Source organism: Podarcis filfolensis (genome assembly GCF_964270895.1).
Source record: "Podarcis filfolensis genome assembly, chromosome: 10".
Taxonomy (NCBI): domain Eukaryota; kingdom Metazoa; phylum Chordata; class Lepidosauria; order Squamata; family Lacertidae; genus Podarcis; species Podarcis filfolensis.
Window position 1 is genome coordinate 62,021,100 of NC_139612.1, and position 21,080 is coordinate 62,042,179.

The window sequence follows — 21,080 nt, forward strand, 5'->3', positions numbered from 1 at the left end:
CCCACTTATCTCCCAGAACCAAGAGAGGCATGAAAAGGGCCAAGAAGAAGTTGACTTTTCATAGGTGTAGTCTCAGATTGCTTGGGGGAAAACCCTGGAGAGCAGGGGACTTAGGCAGCTGTGGGGAGGTGGTTACCTTCAGTCTCCACAACTGCTTCATGGGGCCAATATGTGCTGGAGATGAGCTGCCACGCTCATTAGGCCTGCCACTCCTGTGCAGATTCTGTTTTTGCTAATAAAGAGTTAACACCAACTTGCCCGGTGTAATTTACTACTGTCTCGCTTCTCTGACCAAAATCACTAGAAGGTGAGTATTTAGTCCCATGCTGTAGAACACTCTTCCAGCATCTGGAGGGCACCCTGTTGGTTACCGCTGTGCTAAATGTGCCTTAGGATGAACTAAAGGAAAACCTCCCTGCTTATTCCACAAGGCAAGCGGTTGCACGGGGCGCAACTCCTTTATCTTCAGCCTGTAACCTGAATTGCAACTGTGCCACAAACCAGTGGGATCCGGTCTGTGGAGAAGATGGGATGACTTATGTGTCGCCCTGTTTCGCTGGATGCAAAGCTGTGACAGGATCCAGGAAAGACACAGTAAGATCTTTGTTTTCGTGAAAATAGTAGTAGTAGTAGTAGTAGTAGTAGTAATAGTAATAATAATAATAATAATAATAATAATAATAATATTTATACCCCACCCATTTGGGCTGGGTTTCCCCAGCCACTCTGGGTGGCTCCCAACAGAATATTAAAAACACAATAAAACATCAAACATTAAAAATTTCCCTAAACAGGGCTGCCTTCAGATGTCTTTTAAAAGTCAGATAGTTGTTTATTTCCTTGACATCTGATGGGAGGGTGTTCCACAGGGTGGGTGCCACTACCAAGAAGGCCCTCTGCCTGGTTCCCTGTAACCTCACTTCTCGCAGGGAGGGAACCACCAGAAGGCCCTCGGCGCTGGACCTCAGTGTCCGGGCAGAACGATGGGGGTGGAGACGCTCCTTCAGGTATACTGGGCCAAGGCCGTTTAGGGCTTTAAAGGTCAACACCAACATTTTGAATTGTGCTTGGAAATGTTCTGGGAGCCAATGTAGGTCTTTCAGGACTGGTGTTATATGGTCTCGGTGGAGGCAGTGCTGCCTTTTACCTTGAAAGGAGATTGGGGGCAGAGAAATGAACTCTTTAAAGGAATTTCTGGTGTCTTCTTTTTTTTTCAAAAAAGGTGGGCAAAGGCAGAATAGATAGGCATATGGAGTCCAGGATTTTGCTTCTATTAATTTATTTACCTTATGCAAAAAACCTTTAACCTTCTTTTCAGGTTTTTCAGAATTGTAGCTGCATTGAAAAGGGGGATTCTGGGCTGAGGAATTCCTCGGCAGTTTTGGGAGAATGTCCAAGGACTGACAGTTGCTCAAGAAATTTTATTTATTACGCAGTGATCAAAACAGTGGCTTCCTTTTTCTATGCGCTGGGAGGGACTCCTTTTTACATGATCATGATTCGGTAAGTAACAAGTTGTGCCTGCCACAAGAAATATCATAATATCCGCTCCTGTCCTTGTTTTATATTAAAAGTTCCCTGAAAACAAATACCGTAATTCCATTGCCCTCTGCTCCAGATTTCCAAACCCCCGGCAAGAGACCCTGAGTATACTGTGGCAACTGAGCATGCTAATTTCTCAATTGTTGCCTACTTATGTACCCTATTTTTCGCTCCATAAGACGCACCTGACCGTAAGATGCACCTAGTTTTTAGAGGAGGAAAACAAGAAAAAAAATATTCAGAACAAAACAGTGGATGTATGATTTTTGTGGTTCATTTTGTTGCCACAGACATGTGATTTGATGGTGAATTTGGGGTGACCCAATGCAAAAATCTTGAGGATACATGTGGATCCGTGCTTTGTAACCACAGTTTTTGCACCATTGCGGCCCCACGAAACAGTGGATGTATGATGTTTTGGGTGCAGGCTGTAGCCATGGACATGCTATGTGATCTGATGGTGAATTTGGGGTGACCCATTGTAAAAATCCATGGGCTTTTACCTCCCCACTCCCAGGCAGCCTCCTTTATCTCTATTGTCCCTTATCTCCCTCCCGATCACTTACCGATCAGCTGCTTCCTTTCAACACTCCCTTCCCTCTTGTTTGCCTTTGTGTCTTTTCCTTAGCTGGAGCAGTTTTTTGCTCCTCCTTTTCTTCTAATTTCTCTCCTCATTGCTTTAGTCTTCCTGTCTCCTCTCCTTGCAAGTTCACTGTCTTTACCTCCCCCCTCCCAGGCAGTCTCCTTTATTGCTAGCGTCCCTTATCTACCTCCCGATCACTTGCCAATCAGTGGCTTTGTTTCAACACCCACTTCCCTCTTTTTTTAAAAAAAAGCATGATCTGCTTTTTGCCCCTGGGCAATTCGGCTCCAGGGACCATGCATTTGCTCCATAAAATGCACAGACATTTCACCTTACTTTTTAGGAAGAAAAAAGTGTGTCTTATGGAGTGAAAAATACGGCACTTAAAAAAGAGAAAAGAACCTATTTGTTTAATTATTCAGTTTCTATCCTGCCCTGCCTCTCAAAGGAGGCCAGGGTGGTAAATTATACTTTTTCCAAATCTTGAGATTCCCCCCTCTTCTTTCACAGTGGCCCAGTCTTCCATCAGGACCCCAATTCTATTGGCACTCAGAACCCAAGTTCAGTATTAGAGGGAGTCGTACCAATAATACACTGCAATTCCTCTTTTTTTACCCCAAATCCCAGCCTTTCAGAGCTGTCTAAATTCACTGGAGGCAAGGCTTGAGTTCACATAGCTACCCTTCCTCCATGGTCATAAAGTTTGCTGAATCGGGCAAACTCCTGAACTCACCTTTTGCACCAGGCTCACTTTTGTCACACTTTTCCAACATCCCATCATGCTCTGCAATGACTACGTCGATTAGATTGGAGGGAACATTAGAAGCTCTCTTATTCTGAGTCAGGCTATTGGTCCATCAGCTCAGAATTATCCACACTGATTATCCACACTGACTGGAGGCCTTGCAGACCCTTGCGTTACACTGGAGAGGCTCACAATTGAATCTGGGACCATCAGAATGCAAATTGTGCCCTCTTCCAGTGAGCACAATCCGCTGTCAGTTTACTGCGCATCACATTGGGACACTTATGCGGAAAGCAAATAATAATAGATGATAACACAGCCAAAGCACTACCAATGGATTGCTCACTGTGTTAGTAACATCACAGATAATTTATAGAGACTTGCAGGAATGTATAGAAGCATATTTTCCACCAACGCTGATTTCTTCCATCATTTAGGTGCGTAGATCCAGAATTGAAGTCACTTGCAGTTGGACTCTATATGCTTGTTATGAGAGCTTTGGGTAAGAAACATCACCATTCTGGTCATTTTTGAATATCACTGGACATCCCCCCACCCCAGTTCTTCACACACTCACACTCACACAGGCAATTGAGCAAGAAGTATGGGGGGGGGGCAGTCTTCTGTTAGAGTGACATTGACATTACTCTGCAGGAGGTTGATGTAGGCCAGCTGGGTTTGGCAGAAGGACCCAGTACGATGTAAAGAAGATTTGGATTGGTCTCTCTGTGAAAGAGATGTATGGGGGAGGTGTGAGGGAAGGGTAGGAGAGGGAGGTATGTGTGCACAGTCTGTGCATGCCACTGAGATTGCTCCTCATCAGGCTGATTTTGGTCTTCTCCCCCCCCCCCAAACTTTTGTACTTTTGCAAATGTTGGGGTTTCCCCTATCTAACTGAGATCACTCCCTTTGTTTGTGGCTGTTGCCAGTTTTGCTCCATACTTGAAGAATGTTTGCTGTTAGTTATCTGTTAAGATGATTTGGTTGAGCAATCCCCCAAGTGGCTTATGAAACCTGCATGCTCAGAGTTGGGGGTTGGGAGGGGGGTGTCTGTCTCAGAACCATGGATGTATAAGCCGATAAGGACCATCAGTTCCCTGCTAAAGGCAACTAGTTGACCACTGCTGGAAAGAAAATGACCTGAGCAAGGGAGGCCATACATTATTGCAATGATCTGCTTAGTATTTTGGGTTACTGGGCTTCTAAGACTTACACACATACAAACACCCTGTCTCTACTATCATCCTATCCAAGAATATTGTCTAAAAATGTGCTTTAGATGACAACCTATATTTAGTGCTTGATGTTTTTCAGCTGGAATTCCAGCCCCTGTTTATTTTGGAGCAGTGATAGACAGGGCTTGCTTGAAGTGGGCAAGCAGCAGCTGTGGCAAGCGAGGAGCTTGCATGCTTTATGATGCGACAGTGTACAGGTGAGCTCCACTGGAATCCCACAGCTTCTCTGTCATCTCAAGGGCAGCTGTCTCATTAACTTAATGCAATGGCTGGGCTCAATCTAGATGACTTCCTGCCTGGCAGCCATCCAGGTGGAGTCCTCTGAGCCTAGCCGTCTCTCTGTCAATTAATTTTAATGCCTGGCGCCAAGATCCATCTCTCTTGGGCAATTTGTTAAGAGAACAACAGGGCTTCAAGTTATAGTTGGCTAAATTACGTTGATTAATGGACTAGAGCTTTGGGGTGCAACCATAGAATCGTAGAATTCAAAGGTCTCATGCAGAAGGACTCAGGTTCAATTCTGGGCACCTCTAGGCAGGACTAGGAGAGACGCCTGTCTGAAATCCTGGAGAGTCACTGCCAGGCAGTGTAATCAATGGTCTGTCTCAGTATAAGGCAGCTTTCTATGTTCTTATCTCCCCCTCTGGTGTTGGAGGAGGAATCGCTTAACCTGGCCTGGTAGCATATGGACAGCCAGGACAGATGTCTTAGGAAAGATGACACATGCCATTTGGCCACAGCAGCAGTTTAGTCACTGCATTCTGTACTAGCCGTAGTTTCTGGACCAGTTGCGTTCCCAGCTGCAGAGTCCCCATCGCCACCGAGTGTGCCCACCTAGGGTATATGAATAAAGGGACACCGCAACTGTCTGGGATTAAAGGGCCACAACTTGATTGGTTAAAGAAATAGGTAAGGTAAAGGTAAAGGGACCCCTGACCATTAGGTCCAGTCGTGGCCAACTCTGGGGTTACAGCACTCATCTCGCTTTATTGGCCAAGGGAGCCAGTGTACAGCTTCCGGGTCATGTGGCCAGCATGACTAAACCGCTTCTGGCGAACCAGAGCAGCACATGGAAATGCCATTTACCTTCCTGCCAGAGTGGTACCTATTTATCTACTTGCAGTTTGACGTGCTTTCAAACTGCTAGGTTGGCAGAAAGAGGTAGGTAGGCATAGGTATTGGACGTGTAGTCCTCTCAGCCTCCTAGTGGGGGTATGGAGTATGACAGGGTCTGCTTGGGGCAGGGAGCGGGGAGAGAAGGGGCCGTGGCAAAACACAGGTTTACACTGTAAGTGCTGAGGAAGCTCTGTGGCCCGTTAGCCACCCGCTTCTGGCTCTATGGACAGAGACTTGCTCCTGGCCAACTGCACTGCTGAGGGCTGCCTCAGCAAGCTAATTTATGCCTGGGGAGTGGACCTGAGGGAAGGCTGCGTCCCTCAGGTCTGCTCCCCAAGCTGCACCCTACCCCCCGACCGCCGTGGATAGGCTGATTTGAATAGTGGGCTTGGCAGATGAATCTGACATGTGAATTTTCTCAAAATGAGCAAAGTTTCCCCCACTTTGCTGCTTTAATGAGGCCGCAATATTTGGAGGAGCACTGGGTTCACCCCCTAATCAAGACTAATTTATTCCAGTGATCTTTTGTTTTGTTTAGCAATTGAACCTTGTGGCTGCTACTATTTGTTTTGCTTTCTGCTAAATATTTTGCACATTATCATACTGCAATTTCAAATTATTATTATGATGTTGTGTTGCAACTTACACCGTAAGCTGCTCTTAGGATTTTTTGTGTGTTTGTGATATATAGATAGATCAAAAAAGCAGGAATGAAAAAGTCAAATATAAACACAATTCCTCTGTGGGTTCTTCTCTTATGCAGACATTATTTCTTCGGTCTAACATTTGTCTTAAGAGCTCCATCCTATCTGCTGGGCATAGTCTTCTTCTTGTTCGTGAAGAAACATTTTGGAGCAAAACAGGCTGATTCCCCCGAAACCAAGAGGAAAGAAGATGCTCTGAATGGGGAAACGAAGCTTAATGGCGCTGAACATACGACAGGCCTTTCAGATGCAGAAATGGACACCTGCATCTAGTGCAAATGAACCATCACCATCACACTGTACTTAGGCAATCATGCACAGACAATTGGAGGGGGGCATCTTGACTATATCAAAGATTAAATTGTCCAACACAGCAGTGCATTATTTAATAGCATTTGTTGTCATTACTTTCTGTGTGCATAAGACAGTCCTTGCTGGATAGAACCAATGTCTTGTTTAGCATTCTGTTGTCGCAATGGCTATCCAGATATCCAGTGCTATTTTCCCAGAAAAAGAGGTGCCAGAACTCACCATGAACGCCTCCTTTGTTCTCTTATAATGGCAATGGTGCCCACCTGAGTGGCGCCGGAACTGAATTCCAACTGGGGGTGGGGGAGCCCTATGCAAAGCCCACAAAGCAGGGCGTATGGGGGGGAACAGCTATATAGCGAGCTATAAGGAACAGTAAAGGATGGAAGCAACAGATCAAAATGATGCTTTGTGAGGGCTCTCATTTGGTACCGAGTGTGGCGATCACACAGGGTCCCTGGACACAGGGTCCCTGTGCCACCACTTTATTTCTTGCTGCCACCACCCAGGCCCTACCTGGTACAATACTGAGTCCAGTCAGGTTTAAATCAGAACATAAACTTCTGTTTATTTATTGCAGTTTAACAAGTGTGTGGTTTCATAAAGGGTATCGGTCAATTACAATCATAGGGTGCCTATCTAGACCTATAACTTCCGCTACCTGCTCTCACTCACTAAACCACCTCTCAGATATTTACTTGTCTTCCTAGCTCCTAACTGTTCCTGACTCAGCTTATTTCGTTACACTCACTCAACCTCCCCACAGACTCTATCCCAATTCACTCCCACTCCAACCAACCACCCAACTCCCAACGATCTCTCCCCTTTGCCCCTCCCAGAGCTGGTTTTATAGTCCCTCTGACTCCACCCCCCTGGGTTCTGATTGGGTAACCTGTTTAACTATTTCACCTCCAGCACGCTCATATGTTAACGTCACACCGAGCTTCAACTTAGAAGGGTGGTAATAACTCGAAATCACCCTGACTTGCCTCATTTTGGCCCTCTGCAGAGCCCATGTACACCCCTGTATTACTAGCCAGTACATCTGAGCTGAGTTCACACATGAAATGCAGCAAATCCAGGTTGACTACTGATGCACTTCGGATAGGGATCTGCAGCCATTTTGGTCTCCCTTATGAGTCTACCTCTATAATAAAACTAGTTGGCAAATGCATGCATGTTGTTCTCATACATCGGTCTTGGCACACATTTGGAATTATATATTTGGTGTATCACTAAAAATGCAAAGTGTGAACTGATTTTTAAATGCCCCAAAGTAGCTTCTTTTCATCTACGTGCTAGGAAGACACCCACCTGCAATTTGCAATGAAAGAAAGAAATGAAACTTGGGGATATATTTCCCACTGCCCCATGGTAAGGTGTTTTTTTTTTTTTTTTTTTAGTTCTCTTAAGACACCTTGGAAGGATGGATCATGTGTGTGGGGAATCTTTGGCCCTCCAGATATTGTTGAACAGCATCTCCCACCAGCCCTAGCAAGCCTGGCAAATGACCAGGCATGATGGGAGCTGTAGTTCAACAGCATCTGGAAGGCCAAAGGATCCCCACATCCCTGTTCTAATTTAGTCACATGTGTCAGGCAACTCCTTCAGTGGAATCTGGACTGCTTCACCTGGGCTTGTCAATTAAATTTGTAGCCTAATGCTCTTATGTGAGGAGTCTTATTTATTTTGATGAGTAACTTCCATCCAATGATAAAGTTGACATCCTGGCATTTCTGTCTTCCGCACTAGCACTAATGAGCCACTAGGATCCTCTGCAGGAAACATCCACAATAACATTAAACAAAGAAAAATACCTCTCTGCAGACTAGAGACAGAAGTCACACTCTCGGCAAGCAGCTTTACCTCCTTATAGATCTTGATCCCGATTTGAAATGAGCTCCATCTATCAGAACATCAGGATAGCTTCAGAAACAAGCCATCAGACTGTCAAGATAGAATTCAAAAAGTCTTCTGATGGTTGCTCCAAAATAGCATTGGGGAGGTTATATTTTTACAGATGCCAATCCACTTTTCTTTGGGATGTATGTGCTACTAACAGCACTCACACAAAGTCTGAAGAGAGCCTGGGTCCACCAAGTGGCGTAGCATGGGAGGGGTTGCAGGGGTGGTTGTCCAGGGCGTAAAATTGTTAGGCGGTGCAAAATCTAAACACCTAGTACTGCCTCAATACAGCTGTGTGTTTCCGTTGCTGGGCTCTGTTGAAAACGGCTTCTCCATAGGAACCAGGAAGTGACCTCTTCAGACAATGGAACGACTCTACTTTTCTTAGCTCTGTTGCTGCAGTCTCCTGGATGATGCAGACGCCGCTAGGCAGTTGAATGCACATGTGTACTCCGTTTGTTTCCCTTCGTCCCCACCTCCATGTGGCCCCGGGCACTGGCAACCCATGCTACGCTACTGGGTCATTGTCATTCCACAGCAAAGGAAGTTTTCAATTTGCAGCTGGCCATTCTAAGCCTTTCTAAGAACTGCAATGCATCAGAATGTGAGGAGGGGAGCTGTGTCTGGTAAAGTGGTAGATAACCAATACAACTGCCTTTGGTCTCACCCCCTTTGTATCCTGCTCCAGTTTCTGGTTTTGGATTCGTAACTTCTTTGGGTTGCTACTGAACAAAGGTTGGCTAGAAACTGAACCAATGAATAAATGTTCTTTAAGACTGTTCCTTGCCCCTGGTTTTCTCTCGGTTCAAGCTCTCCTGCCGGCACCTCTTGTGCAAGAGGAAATTCCAGGCTCTTTCATTCTTCCAAGTTACTAATGAGAGGGATACATTCCATTCAGCCTACTGTGTGCACATCGTACAATGTTGTGTTTTTTAAAAAACAACATTCCGAAGTAATTTTACAGGACGTTTCATTTGCACTACAGTGTTTTCTGTGGGGCAATCTGGGGTCTTACAGGGAGGGAGGGGTGGATCTGTCAATTTCAGTTTCTCTTACTTCCTCATTTTTTTCCAACATTAATTTCAGTTCATTTCCATGTCAGCTGGTGATTTTTTTTTAAAGTTTTCATGTAAACCCATCAGTCTTTTTCTCCTAATCCCAATTTTTCATAATACATATTTGCAAAGCAATTTCCCCTAAAACTTGGATGGAGAACTGCACAACAAAACTCAGAGAAGTGGAATTTTCGAATCATACTAGCAGTGGCTTTCCATGTTTTCGGACCAGGAATCTCCCCTACGTCTACTTGGAGATGCTGTGTGGTGAATTCTCTATTTGGCCTTATCCTCTTTTAAAGCCATCCAAGGGTCTGCATTGTGTGAGCAGAGCAGAAGTCCTTTTCCAATCGCTCAAGACACCCTTTGGAACTCAACCCTTGTTATTTTTTTAACATTTCTGTTCCAACTGTCTGATACCCCACCCCCACCCCTGCAAAAACAACAACTCTTAAGGCATCTGTAAGAGAAGGAATTAATGAATGATAGAAGGAAAGGGGCTGTAGGAGGAGGAGATGGAAAGTACTGTATTTTTTCACTCTATAGGACGCACCCGACCATAGGACGCACCTTGTTTTAGAGGAGGAGAACAAGAAAAAAAATTCTCCCCCTCTCTGCTCAGCACCCCTTCAGCGAAGTGGCAGGAGTAACGGAGCCCCTTCCATTTCTCCTCCTGCTTCGCTGAAGGGGCGCTGTGCAGCTCTCCCTCTCTGCTGAAGCCAGGAGAGTCTTGCTCTCCCGGCTTCAGCAAAAGGAACCCAAAGCCTTTGGAGCACAGTGCGAGTTCCCGCTGCACTCTAGAGGCTTCAGGTGGCTATCCCTGAAGCCTGGAGAGCGAGAGGGGTCGGTGCGCACCGACCCCTCTCGCTCTCCAGGCTTCAGCGAAAGCAACGCGAAGCCTCCAGAGCACGGAGGGAGCGCTCCCTCTGTGCTTTGGAGGCTTCGAGTTGCTATCGCTGAAGCCAAGGAGACTGCATCCGCTCCATAGGACGCACACACATTTCCCCTAAATTTTTGGAGGGGAAAAAGTGCATCCTATAGAGCGAAAAATACGGTAAAAGTGCTGGATTCAGGGCAGTGCAAGTGGTTTCCTTACAGGGAGTCGAGCCGAGGGGCCCCAAAATATTATTAGTAGTAGTATTAGTAGTAGTCGTAGTACCTGTAATTGTCCTCCGTTCTTCCTCAGTAGCCTGTTGGGAAAAATTGAGGGCACAATGAGAAGGGGGCAACAGAGGACGAGATGGTTGGACAGTGTTCTTGAAGCTACTAACAGGAGTTTGACCAAACTGTGGGAGGCAGTGGAAGACAGGAGTGCCTGCTGTGTTCTGGTCCATGGGGTTACGAAGAGTCGGACATGACTAAACGGCTAAACAACAACAACAACAAAAGTAGTACCTGCTGAGAAGATCCATTTAAAAAGCAACTACCAAAATATATTATTGTGAAAATAAGAAATATTGTGTGTGTGTGCACCAAATTTTGTCCTCACTCAGGGTGCCATCATACCAAAGTCCGCCCCTGAGAGGGGGAACAGGGTCAGAGGGAAGGGACAGGTGGGGGGGAGGGGTCTGCTGAGAAGGACAATTAGAAGAGGCCCTCAAAAAAGACCTGGGGAAAGGTGGGAGGAGGTCAAGACAGTTAGGCAGTAGGCAGAGGAGTTGGGTACATGATCTCCTGTTCCTCATTGAATGATTGCATGTTCCTTCTTGCAACGTTCCCTAGATAAATATGACTGTTGGTTCCAATAGTTCTTGTGTTTTGTCCTGGGTGGATTCCAGGCTAATAAATCTCACTCCACATTCTTACAGTTACCAGCACAGTCCAGCAGATTTAAGGAGGCATCTCCTCCTGCGCTATTCCTCTTGTTTATTCAAGCGTTTATAAACTGCCTCCCAATGAATGTTTGCCAAGCACTGTGTGAGGAAAATATTAAATGAACAACATATATAGTAAAAATTAAGTAGGCAGAATCGAACGCACCCATCTTTAAAACATCAAATTATGAGGTTCAATATCAGTATAAAATGGTTGAATCATATTTCTTGGAATGCCCTCAATGGCCTAGGTCTTCAACTGGTGGTTCGGGAGTCACAGGTGGGCTGTGAGGCCTCACTAGGTGGGTCACAGCTAAGTTGCTGCCGCCATGTTGGATTCTGGCTAAGGCTGACTAGGCCAAAGGAACACTATTTGCAATGTCTAGGCTAGGACACATTCATCTGACGAGACACACATTTCTTCGATTACCATGAGTGCTGCAATATGGCACGACAAAAGCATAAGCCATTAAAAAACAACATATTTCTGGCCAGCCACATCTCCCTTCCTTTATCTAGTCTAGTTTTATGGCTTTCTAGACTTCTCCTAGAGTGCAAAATCACTGGTTTTCAATAGCTTTTCAGCTAAGATTAAGTGTAAAAATCACAGTATTTTATTCCCTAACCGTTCCCCATCAATTAAACAAGAAAAAAATGCATTAGGAAATTATCAAAGGGAGGAGAAAATTTCAGGGTAAGTCTCATGGGTGGCATGCAAGCTTTTTGTTTTTTGTTTTTCCTTGCTGCCTTTTTCGGCGGCTGGGAGGTGTTTGTGGGTGTCCTTTCATTCTACAAAGCCTCTTTCTTGTGCTCTGCACTCTGCAGCCTTCCTGGGTGCCCATGTTTTGATGAAAGCCCAGGAAAGAATGTCATGATGAGGTAATTTCTCCCATGGGGCTCTTTCAACTCAGGAAGCTTGAGCAGTTGGGGAGGCCTCAGAGCACCGGACAGAAAGTTCAGTAGAAAGAAACACACACACTCACATTTGGCCACCACACAATGGGAAGCCAAATTCAAAACACTGCAAGGACTGAAATTCTGAAAAGATTGCACCTTTGATGGAAAAGGGCCAAAAGCCTCTTTGTTACGGGAAGACGACTTCAACATTTGGACCTTCAAATGAGAAATCAGAGTTCAGCAGTGAGGAGGTGGCACATGCACCCCTTCCTGAGGCCACTCAGGCAGCAGAGACAGTAGGATTTCTGCCTCCTGCTAGGAACCTCCCATGTTTTGGTTCTCTGGTGAAACAACCCAGGAACATCCTAATGATAGGTTTTCTTGGTTTTCTTTACATCCGCTTTCAGCTTACTCTGTTCTTGGTGTAAAGGCATGCTCAAGATGCATTCTTCGCTGGCATAAACTGGAACAAACCCATGCAAACAACATTCCCCATATTGTCCAAAAGGGTTTTATTCATGCGCGTATTTTGCTCTTTAATAAAGTGCATCTGCTTAGCAGGAGCAAGACAAAGGAGATTTCACAGAAGGGGAAGAGTGCTCTTGTGCTTGCGGGATTCCCACAGGCATCTGTTTGGCCGCTGAGAGAACAGGATGCTGGACTTGATGGGCCATCGGCCGGATCCTGGAAACTCTTCTTGTATTCTTATGCCAGTGGATGCAATCCCACTCCCCACTCCTGTTTACTGAACACATAACAGCTCGATTTTCATGATGTGACGTGGAGACAGCAAAATGGCGAAAGTGAAGAAGTCAGAACATGGAAAAGTATTGATACCCATTGTGGTGGAAATTCCAGTTGAGGGCTGCCATTTTGGGCAACATCCCTATGTCTGATGCATAGCCAGGTGCTTAGCTTTGATTCTGGGTGGGATGAGTCAAGGGAAGCCTGCTCATTACTCTAGCAACCTCTTGTCTTTCCTTGATGGAGGGGACAAAGCCCAGGTCATGTGTTTTGCATACGCAAGGTCCCAGGCTGAACTCCTGTTCCCTTTAGCTCTAAGGATCTCACTCAGGTGGTCTTTGTCACCCCTGCTATCTGTGCTAGAAGAACCATTGGTGTGACTCCATATAAGGCAGTTCTGCATAGCCTTGAAAAAGGACGCAGTCATGCCCCAGAAGTCTTCTATTTCACAGAACCATAGAATTGCAGAGCTGGAAGGGACCACTAGAGTCATCTAGTCCGAACTCCTGCAAAGCAGGAATCTTTTGCCCCAAATCAGGACTCAAATGCATGACCCTGAGATTAAAAGTCTCATGTTCTACCGACTGAGCTATCCCAGGGAGGTCTTCTATTTGAAGGATGGAAGCTCATTTTAGTAGAGAGGACTTTGGCTAACTAAGTAGTAGCTTGTGTGTGTGTGTGTCCAACAACATTTGAAGGTCCACAGATTTTCCAGCTCTGCCAAAATATTATATAAAAAACACCGGACCTAGGTCTACCATCTCAGCAGTTTCTATCTCCAACAACTGTTAATCATGCACATGGAAATCCATTCCCCATGCTTGTCATAAAATTCAGTGATCAGACGCAATTTTGTCCAGCATCTCTCTCTGACGCTAGCGTAACTAGGCCAGTGGCTGTCAACTGTGACACAGTTGCGTATTATAAACAGAAATGGGTCAGGTAGAGAGATCAGCGATTGAGGAGGTGATTATGCACGTAGAGAAGTTACAGGATCAAAAGGAGGTGGAGACCTGTGCTCGGAGGTGTCCACCCAGTAACCCGTTTCCGAAATATGTTGGCTCTGTGTGGACACTGCACCATAGGAGCTAACTCCAGGAGCCATGGGTGCTTCAGAAGCCACATTAATATAATTTTGGGGGCCGGGCACCCACAAAGTCAATGAGAAATGCTGCCAGTGGCAGCAGTGCTGTCTCCAAGAGAGAAGCAGTACACTCTGCCCTCCGCGGCTAGTGAGCGAGGCACCCTTTTCCCGGGAGTAGCGGGGGCTCAGACACGGAGGCAGAGGCATGTGCAAGTGTGTGCATGTGTCGCCGCATGTCCACATTACGGTGGCAGGCACCCACAACCCTGAGGGCGAGTTAGCACTCCTGCAATGCACTATGAAACCTCCACAGAGAGGATCAACACTGAATCAGCTCTAAAACCTTTGTGGCTGGCATTATCTAGCTGGGTAGGGTTGGGGGTATGTGGAATTGACTAGGTGGGTCCAATGTTGTAGGACAGAATGGTGCCTACCACCTTGAAGGAGGCAATGGTATTTAAAAAGAAAAACACATTGGAACCGGGAGTTTGTAACACCAACCCCCACCCCACCCCAAACCAAATAACTGCATGAGAGATAATACTTGAAACCCATTTCTAAGCATTTACCATGTAAAATCCACTCTCTGTTAAAAGCTACAGACGTTCTCTTTTGTGGCTTCAAGGGGGTGTTCCTATCATTATCTGGCTCACTGTTTTCTGAAAGGGAAGAGGGCTTCCTGTCCCCCACCCCCAGCCCCATAACAAGAAGTAAAAAGCCTCTATCTGTACGATAGACCTTCTTGTTTTTGGAAGCTGGTCTATTTGGAGAGCTTTTAGCACATGGCGGTAATTTGTCAGGAAATGGAGGTGTTTCTTGACAGAAGCAGCTGCTTTTCCAGTGGGTCACTATAATATGGCTTATGAGGCCCTATTTCCCACCACTGTAATGAGGCTGAATGATGACTGCTGATCTCTGGAGAATGCTTTGAATATGGCAGGAAATTGCTTCCCTTCCGAAAAGCAAAAAGGAAAGAAAAAGCATCAAACTTCTGCGGTTGGATAGTCAAGCCGAGAGACCGATTTGCACAGATAATCCGTGCTATAAACGGCAACAGATAGCAGAAGGAGTTTTCGCCCAGTGGACTTTCAATGAGTGATTGTGAGTAGGGAGGAAAACGCCCCCCAAATACAGGGTCACGCAATCCTACCTGCCAGCTCTTTAGCTTAACAAGATAAATATAGCTTTCCCTCTGGGTTTGATTTGGGGGGGGAGGGGGCGTTACACTCCAACCCTGTTGAGGACTGTAGAAGGAAGGGCGGTATCTCAGTGGCGGGGCATGAGGAATGTTCCACGTTCAGTTCCTGGCACCTCCACGTAGGGCTGGGAGCATCGCCTGCCTTGAAACCTTGGAGAGCTGCTGCCAGTCCGCGCAGACAGTACTGGGCTAGATGGACCAGTGGTCCCACATGGTACAAGCGAGCTCCCTTTGTTCCTAAGCAAATGTTTTATATTAGTCTCTCTTCTGTATTTTAAAACTCGCAGCCTCCTTTCCGGCTTCCATAGTGCTCTGCTCCATGCGGAACTTCACATGTAAACAGGTGCCACACTTAGGGTTTCCTGATGTTACAAAACACAAACCAGCAGCTGCATCGCAGTCTTGGGTGGATCATTGGCAAGAGCAGCAACCATTCAGTTCTCTCTTGCCCCTCTTCTAGGTGATTGGTGCTCTTGCCACAATGATCTGCTACAAATAACTGGTGCCTTTGCCTGCGGGCGATTGGTGCAGTTTCCAGTTATCTGAGCAGGGCTGTATGTATCGAGCTCTGATCGCCGGATAGGGCTTTGGCCTGGGTGAGGAACTGCTCATGCTATGGATTGCTCCTGAATGCCCAAACAGCAGCAGCTCGTGCAACAATCCAAACCAGCTTTCCTTTCTCACAAGCGGGTGTCGCCGTTGACGGACGCCTCTACGCAATAGGTCTCTCCTTTGTTCAGTTCAGGCGCTGGCAACTTGGCGGCAGACAGCTCACAGTTTTGGGTTGCCGTTGCCTCTTCCCCGCCTCGTCTGAATCGCTTTGCAATTAAAACGCATAGGACGATGTACAGGAGGCAGGTTGCACCTCTTATCGAGAGAAGGAATCCCACATAGACGTTCCTAGGAGTTGGGTAGACAGAACAGCTCAGTGCAACAGAACTTAAAGAAGAACAAAAGATGTCATTTAGCCAGGCTAGGGCCATTCCACTCCTCCAATGGAGATCACTTGGGGGACACCCCAATTTGACGTAGGTCTTGGGTGTTCTCTGCTGGTTGGCTTCACCCTTAGAGACACCAGAGTGCTATTTGCGTGGCTTATCCCAATGCCTATGGCCAAAACCTACACATCTGTAACTAAAAAAGTTGTGTCCTTATTTGATCCCATAAAACCAACATCCTGCGTACTGTCTAGTTTGGTGGTTTTCAACCAATGTGCTGTGGCACCCTAGGGTGCCTTGAATGATGGTCAGAGTTGCCGTGGGCAACGCTGGTCTCTATCCCTCTTTCCTTCCCTCCCTCCTGTGATACCCTCTTATGTCTCTGCCCCCCAAAGGCTTGCTTGGCTGTTTGTTGCAGCAGCCCTGGCTACAAGCTCGCCAGGCAAATGGTGCCTCTGGGGCTGGCCAGGGGGTGCTTCCCAGGCCCCTGTGGGGCAGTGTGAGGAGGCACCTCTCTTTGGGGCGGGGGGGGGAGGTCAGAGACCAGGGGTGGCAGCAGCGGCTGCCCGGAGGACTCCCAAGGAGAGGGGAGAGGAGAAGGGGCTGAGGGAACACTCTAGGGCATGGGTACGCAAACTAAGGCCTGGGGGCTGGATCCAGCCCAATCACCTTCTAAATCCGGCCTGCGGACAGTCTGGGGATCAGCGTGTTTTTACATGAGTAGAATGTGTCCTTTTATTTAAGATGCATCTCTGGGTTATTTGTGGGGCATAGGAATTTGTTCATCCCCCCCCAAAAAAATATATATAGTCTGGCCCCCCACAAGGTCTGAGGGACTGTGGGCCGGCCCCCTGCTGAAAAAGTTTGCTGACCCCTTGCTCTAGGGTGTTTGAAAAGGGGTGAGGGGCTGCTGGCTCTGCAGACAAGGGGTGACATAACTGGGCTCCTGAGCCCTACAGGGGTGCCGCAGAAAGAATGTAGTTGGTCAAGGGAGCCATAGACTCAAAAAGGTTGAAAACGTCTGGTGTAGTTATTTAACTCCCAGAGAATTGGGTGGTTACAGGGCCTTGACCCACAAACAGTGCAACAAAACTTAAGGAAGAACAAAACAAGCCATTTAGCACTTTTTTGGGGGGGGGGTTGACATACTTAAGAATTCAAAGCAGTTGATGGTTAATCTACCCCAGAGAAAGTGGGGCAGGGAAGATGTCAAAGGAACTCATTCTGAATAGCTCAGTTGGTTGGAGTGTGGTGCTCATAATACCAATAACCCTTATATCTGCATTGCAGGGGGGTTGGACTAGATGATCCTCAGAGTCCCTTCCAGCTCTACAATATGATTCTATAATGACCAGTTGGTTTCTTCTGTATGCAATTACCCCAGCAGCTGCCAATGTGGGGGAGTGGTTACAGTGCTGGACCAGGACCAGGGAGAGCAGAGTTCAAATTCCCACCTAGCCATGAAGCTCATTGAGTCACCTTTACCTACTGCTCACTCACAACCTCTCCTTCCTCACAAGGATAAAATGAGGATTTTTGTTCTCTGCATTGTGAAGTTGTATGAAATGCAGAATCTTAATATATTATCCCAATAAATAAATGATAATAAAGTATTTTGTCTTTTTGGAGCTTCTTTCTTGGGACAGGCTGGGAGAAGCAAGCGATATGATTGAGACCGTTTAAGAGGTTTAGAAACAGGGAGGGAAACTAACTTCAACTGCCTTGCATATTAGTAAGATGAACCAACTCTCACGTCTTAAACAAATGCCGTAGGAGTTTCCTCTCCCCCTGAGAAAGGAGCCAGTGTGGTGTAGAGGTTAAGAGCAGTAGACTCGTAATCTGGTGAACCGGGTTCGCGTCTCCGCTCCTCCACATGCAGCTGCTGGGTGACCTTGGGCCAGTCACCCTTCTCTGAAATCTCTCAGCCCCACTCACCTCACAGAGTGTTTGTTGTGGGGGAGGAAGGGAAAGGAGAATGTTTGCCGCTTTGAGACTCCTTCAGGTAGTGATAAAGCGGGATATCAAATCCAAACTCTTCCTCTCAGTTTTCTCACGCTGAGAATGCTTGCACGAAAACAGAGAGGGAATCTCAGCTCCCGTTGAGACTCACCTGAACATCTCTGTGCTGTACGCTCTGCAAGACCCCGATTCGCCACAGCTTTTCACACCCCATTTCAAGCAGGTTGTATCGATTAGAGCTCCAAAATAAAGAGGCGCAGGAAGTCCGCCTGAAAAGAAGAACCACCAGCAGTGACGTGAGCCTGGTTCGATCTTGGCAACGTGATTTTTTTCCAGCGAGAGTCAGAAAACGGCCGGGGCTTCGTGGTAGAACTTCACATGCAGAAAGTCTTGAGACTTACTGTGTTTTTCGCTCTGTAAGACACACTTTTTTCCTCCTGAAAAGTAAGGGGGAACCGTGTGTGCGTCTTATGGAGCAAATGCAGGCTGCGCAGCTATCGCTGAAGCCAGCACAGCAAGAGGGAGAGCTGCGCAACGGCTCTTGTTGTGAATGCCTTCACAGCGATGCACCATGAGGGACGGAAGGGAGCCCTTACGGAGCCCCTTCCATCCCTCATCCTGCTTCGCTGGGAAGCCAGCAGACCAAGAGGCACTGCGCAGCTCTCCCTCTTGCTCTGTTGGGTTCAGCAGAGCAGCGCAGCGGCTCTTCAGCGAAGCGGGAGGAGGAAAATAAGGGGCTCCATAAGGGGTAAGTCTGATCCTCCGTCCTCCTCCCTCTTCAACAACATTTGATTCAGAATATTTTTTTATTGTTTTCCTCCTCTTAAAAACTAGGTGCGTCTTATGGTCGGGTGCATCTTATAGAGCAAAAAATACGGTAATTCCCGACTTCCAGGTTTTTTTAAAACAACAACAACAAGGGGGATAGAGTACAACAGAGGCTGACCCGGAAGAGAAGGAATCTTTGATATCAGTGTGATATGTATGGGAAAACTCCATCCCCACTGCTCTACAGACTTTGTGTCGTCTTTGCCCTTAACTTTAGAACACACTACCTGGAAGCCTGTTTAAAGCAGTGGTTGCCATCGTGGTCACCACCCATGGGTGCCTCTGTGCCTTCAGTGGCCTTGCCTGGGACCCACAGCGTTCCCTCCTCCCCCACCCCTGGAATTAGCTTTCCAAAAAGCAGTCTATTGTAGGACATCGGACCCCTGCCTGAAGCTCTGGAGAGCAGCTACCAGTCAGTGTAGACAATACTGAGGTATATTGGCCAACGTAGAAGGCAGCTCCCTTTGTTCCTTCCTCTGTTTCTGATCTTCAAACAAAAGGAAAGGGAAGAAACATTTACCGAGTGTCCTTCCACAGAAAGCTTCGAAGCCGACAGCAAGGGATTTTAATTCTGGAGAAACCGATCTGAAGAAAACAGGATGCAGAAGTTCAAAAATTCCCTTCGACATTAATCAGATACACTTTGCTACAATGGCTGCAGTCCAGAAACATTGAAATAAACGGAATGTCGTGGCTCAAAAGGATATGGGGTTGTGCAAGCTGCAGAGCGTTAAATAACTGGAACTGCAAATTTTCAAGGGCAAGACTTACACCTCTCTTGTTAAAAACCAATCAATCCACTGGAATTAAAGAGGCCCAAATGTAGATTGATCCAAATGTGCAGAATTTGAAAATCCACAGAAATTATTTCGATAATGCTGTTGTTGTTTTGTTCCATGTATTTATTTAGCAAGATTTATATAATGCTTAATTTTTTTAAAAAACCCAACTCTAAGTGGTTTACACAAAATGGTAATAATATTGTTATTATAAAATATAAAATTATTTTTATTATTTTATTTTATTATAAAATAAAACACTTTTTATAAAAAAAGTCTGTGTAATGAAATTATCAAAATATAGATAAAATCTACAGCTTTGAGAAGAAAGGTCTATGATGAAATTTCAAACAGATTCCTCCCAGGCTTGGAACATACATTACGTGGCACTTGTAAAAGTGCTAATTCCACAAATCAAAGTGCTTTAAGAGGCATGTGTGGGATAAGTCAATCCTTCCAGCACATTCGTTCCAAGCTCTTGATGTCTTTATACATTAGCAGTAACATCTTGATTTTGTCCCAGTAACAAAGCAGCAGCCAGTCTAGAATTTTGCTCAGTAGCAAATTGCCCAACTCATGAGAGGAGAAGACTCCCTGGAAAAGACCCTGATGTTGGGAAAGATGGAGGGCACAAGGAGAAGGGGACGACAGAGGATGAGATGGTTGGCCAGTGTTCTCAAAACTACTAATATGAGTTTGACCAAACTGCGGGAGGCAGTGGAAGACAGGAGTGCCTGGCGTGCTCTGGTCCAGGGGGTCACGAAGAGTCGGACATGACCAAACGATTAAACAACAACAAAGCAAATTGGCAGACACTGCAAATCTTAGAGAGCAGAGATGTAATATGTTCCCACTGCAGCCTTCCACGCTAACTACACTTTCCAGACCAAGTGTAACGGGACAGAGAACAATTTAGCCGTTGCCTTGTGCCAGAGCCTTGAAGAACACAACTAAAAATGACCAAAGCACCCAATATGCGTACTTGAATAGAAGTAAACGTAAAAAACAGAACACAGCAAACCGGCAGCTTAAAACAGCCAAAACAGCAATAGGAAGCCCCACCACAGGCCTAAGCACCATGGTGACAGCCAACATTAGTGGAACCAGACTGAAGAATACCACCACCAGCAGTAGCAAATAAAAGATGTTAAAATCATTCCAAGGCTTGAAACAAAAGGCTCTGCCCAGTGCCCAGGAAAGATGTCAAAGTGAACACCTGGTGGGCCTCTTTGCTGGGAGCCACCACTGAAAAGGCCCTGTCTCATGTCGCAAGCCTCCTGGCTTGCCTCTTAACTACTGGTGCTATTTCCAAGCATGTCTGAGCCGGGGCAGCTGGGGAGAGGCAGGCAGACAGACAGGTAGGAGAAGCACGCAGTGGGGGCAGGAGGCAGGCAAGCAAGCAAAAACTTCTTGTGAGTACACAGGTAGCAAGAGGTGAGCGAGTGGCCAGTTGGGAAGGGGAGGCCTGCACTCGGTTGTGCATGGCAGAAGAAGATGCGCTCCACAGCAATTCAATCCTATGCTCTAAAAGAGCACCTTTGAATATGAACCTTGGGGCCCTGGTAGTTTTGTAGAAGATTTTTGGAATCCTGATTGTAAATGCCTTTAGGAAAAGGAGAGCCAATGTGGTGTAGTGGTTAAGAGC

At 46.4% G+C, this 21,080-nt stretch overlaps 2 protein-coding genes across 7 annotated transcripts in view; one reads left to right on the forward strand and one right to left on the reverse strand.

Annotated features, from left to right (window-relative positions):
- Positions 1-6,314, forward strand: part of LOC310742920 (solute carrier organic anion transporter family member 1B3-like) — a 27,524-nt gene extending 21,210 nt beyond the window's left edge. Inside the window, exons 11-15 of the mRNA XM_083572769.1 lie at positions 432-594; positions 1,319-1,503; positions 3,308-3,372; positions 4,185-4,302; positions 5,985-6,314. Coding sequence (XP_083428895.1) covers positions 432-594; positions 1,319-1,503; positions 3,308-3,372; positions 4,185-4,302; positions 5,985-6,198 — 745 coding nt within the window. The 3' untranslated portion in view covers positions 6,199-6,314. The remainder of the gene's footprint in view (positions 1-431; positions 595-1,318; positions 1,504-3,307; positions 3,373-4,184; positions 4,303-5,984) is intronic.
- Positions 6,315-12,400: 6,086 nt separating this feature from the next.
- Positions 12,401-21,080, reverse strand: part of LOC310742918 (solute carrier organic anion transporter family member 1C1-like) — a 32,786-nt gene continuing 24,106 nt past the window's right edge. For 3 of the 6 annotated variants that reach the window (XM_083572765.1, XM_083572766.1, XM_083572767.1), the window contains exons 13-15: positions 19,177-19,241; positions 17,980-18,097; positions 12,401-15,831 (exon numbers count right to left, since the gene is read on the reverse strand). In XM_083572765.1, coding sequence (XP_083428891.1) covers positions 15,612-15,831; positions 17,980-18,097; positions 19,177-19,241 — 403 coding nt within the window. In that variant the 3' untranslated portion in view covers positions 12,401-15,611. The remainder of the gene's footprint in view (positions 15,832-17,979; positions 18,098-19,176; positions 19,242-21,080) is intronic. The other 3 variants (XR_014538754.1, XR_014538756.1, XR_014538755.1) reach the window with 2 other exon arrangements.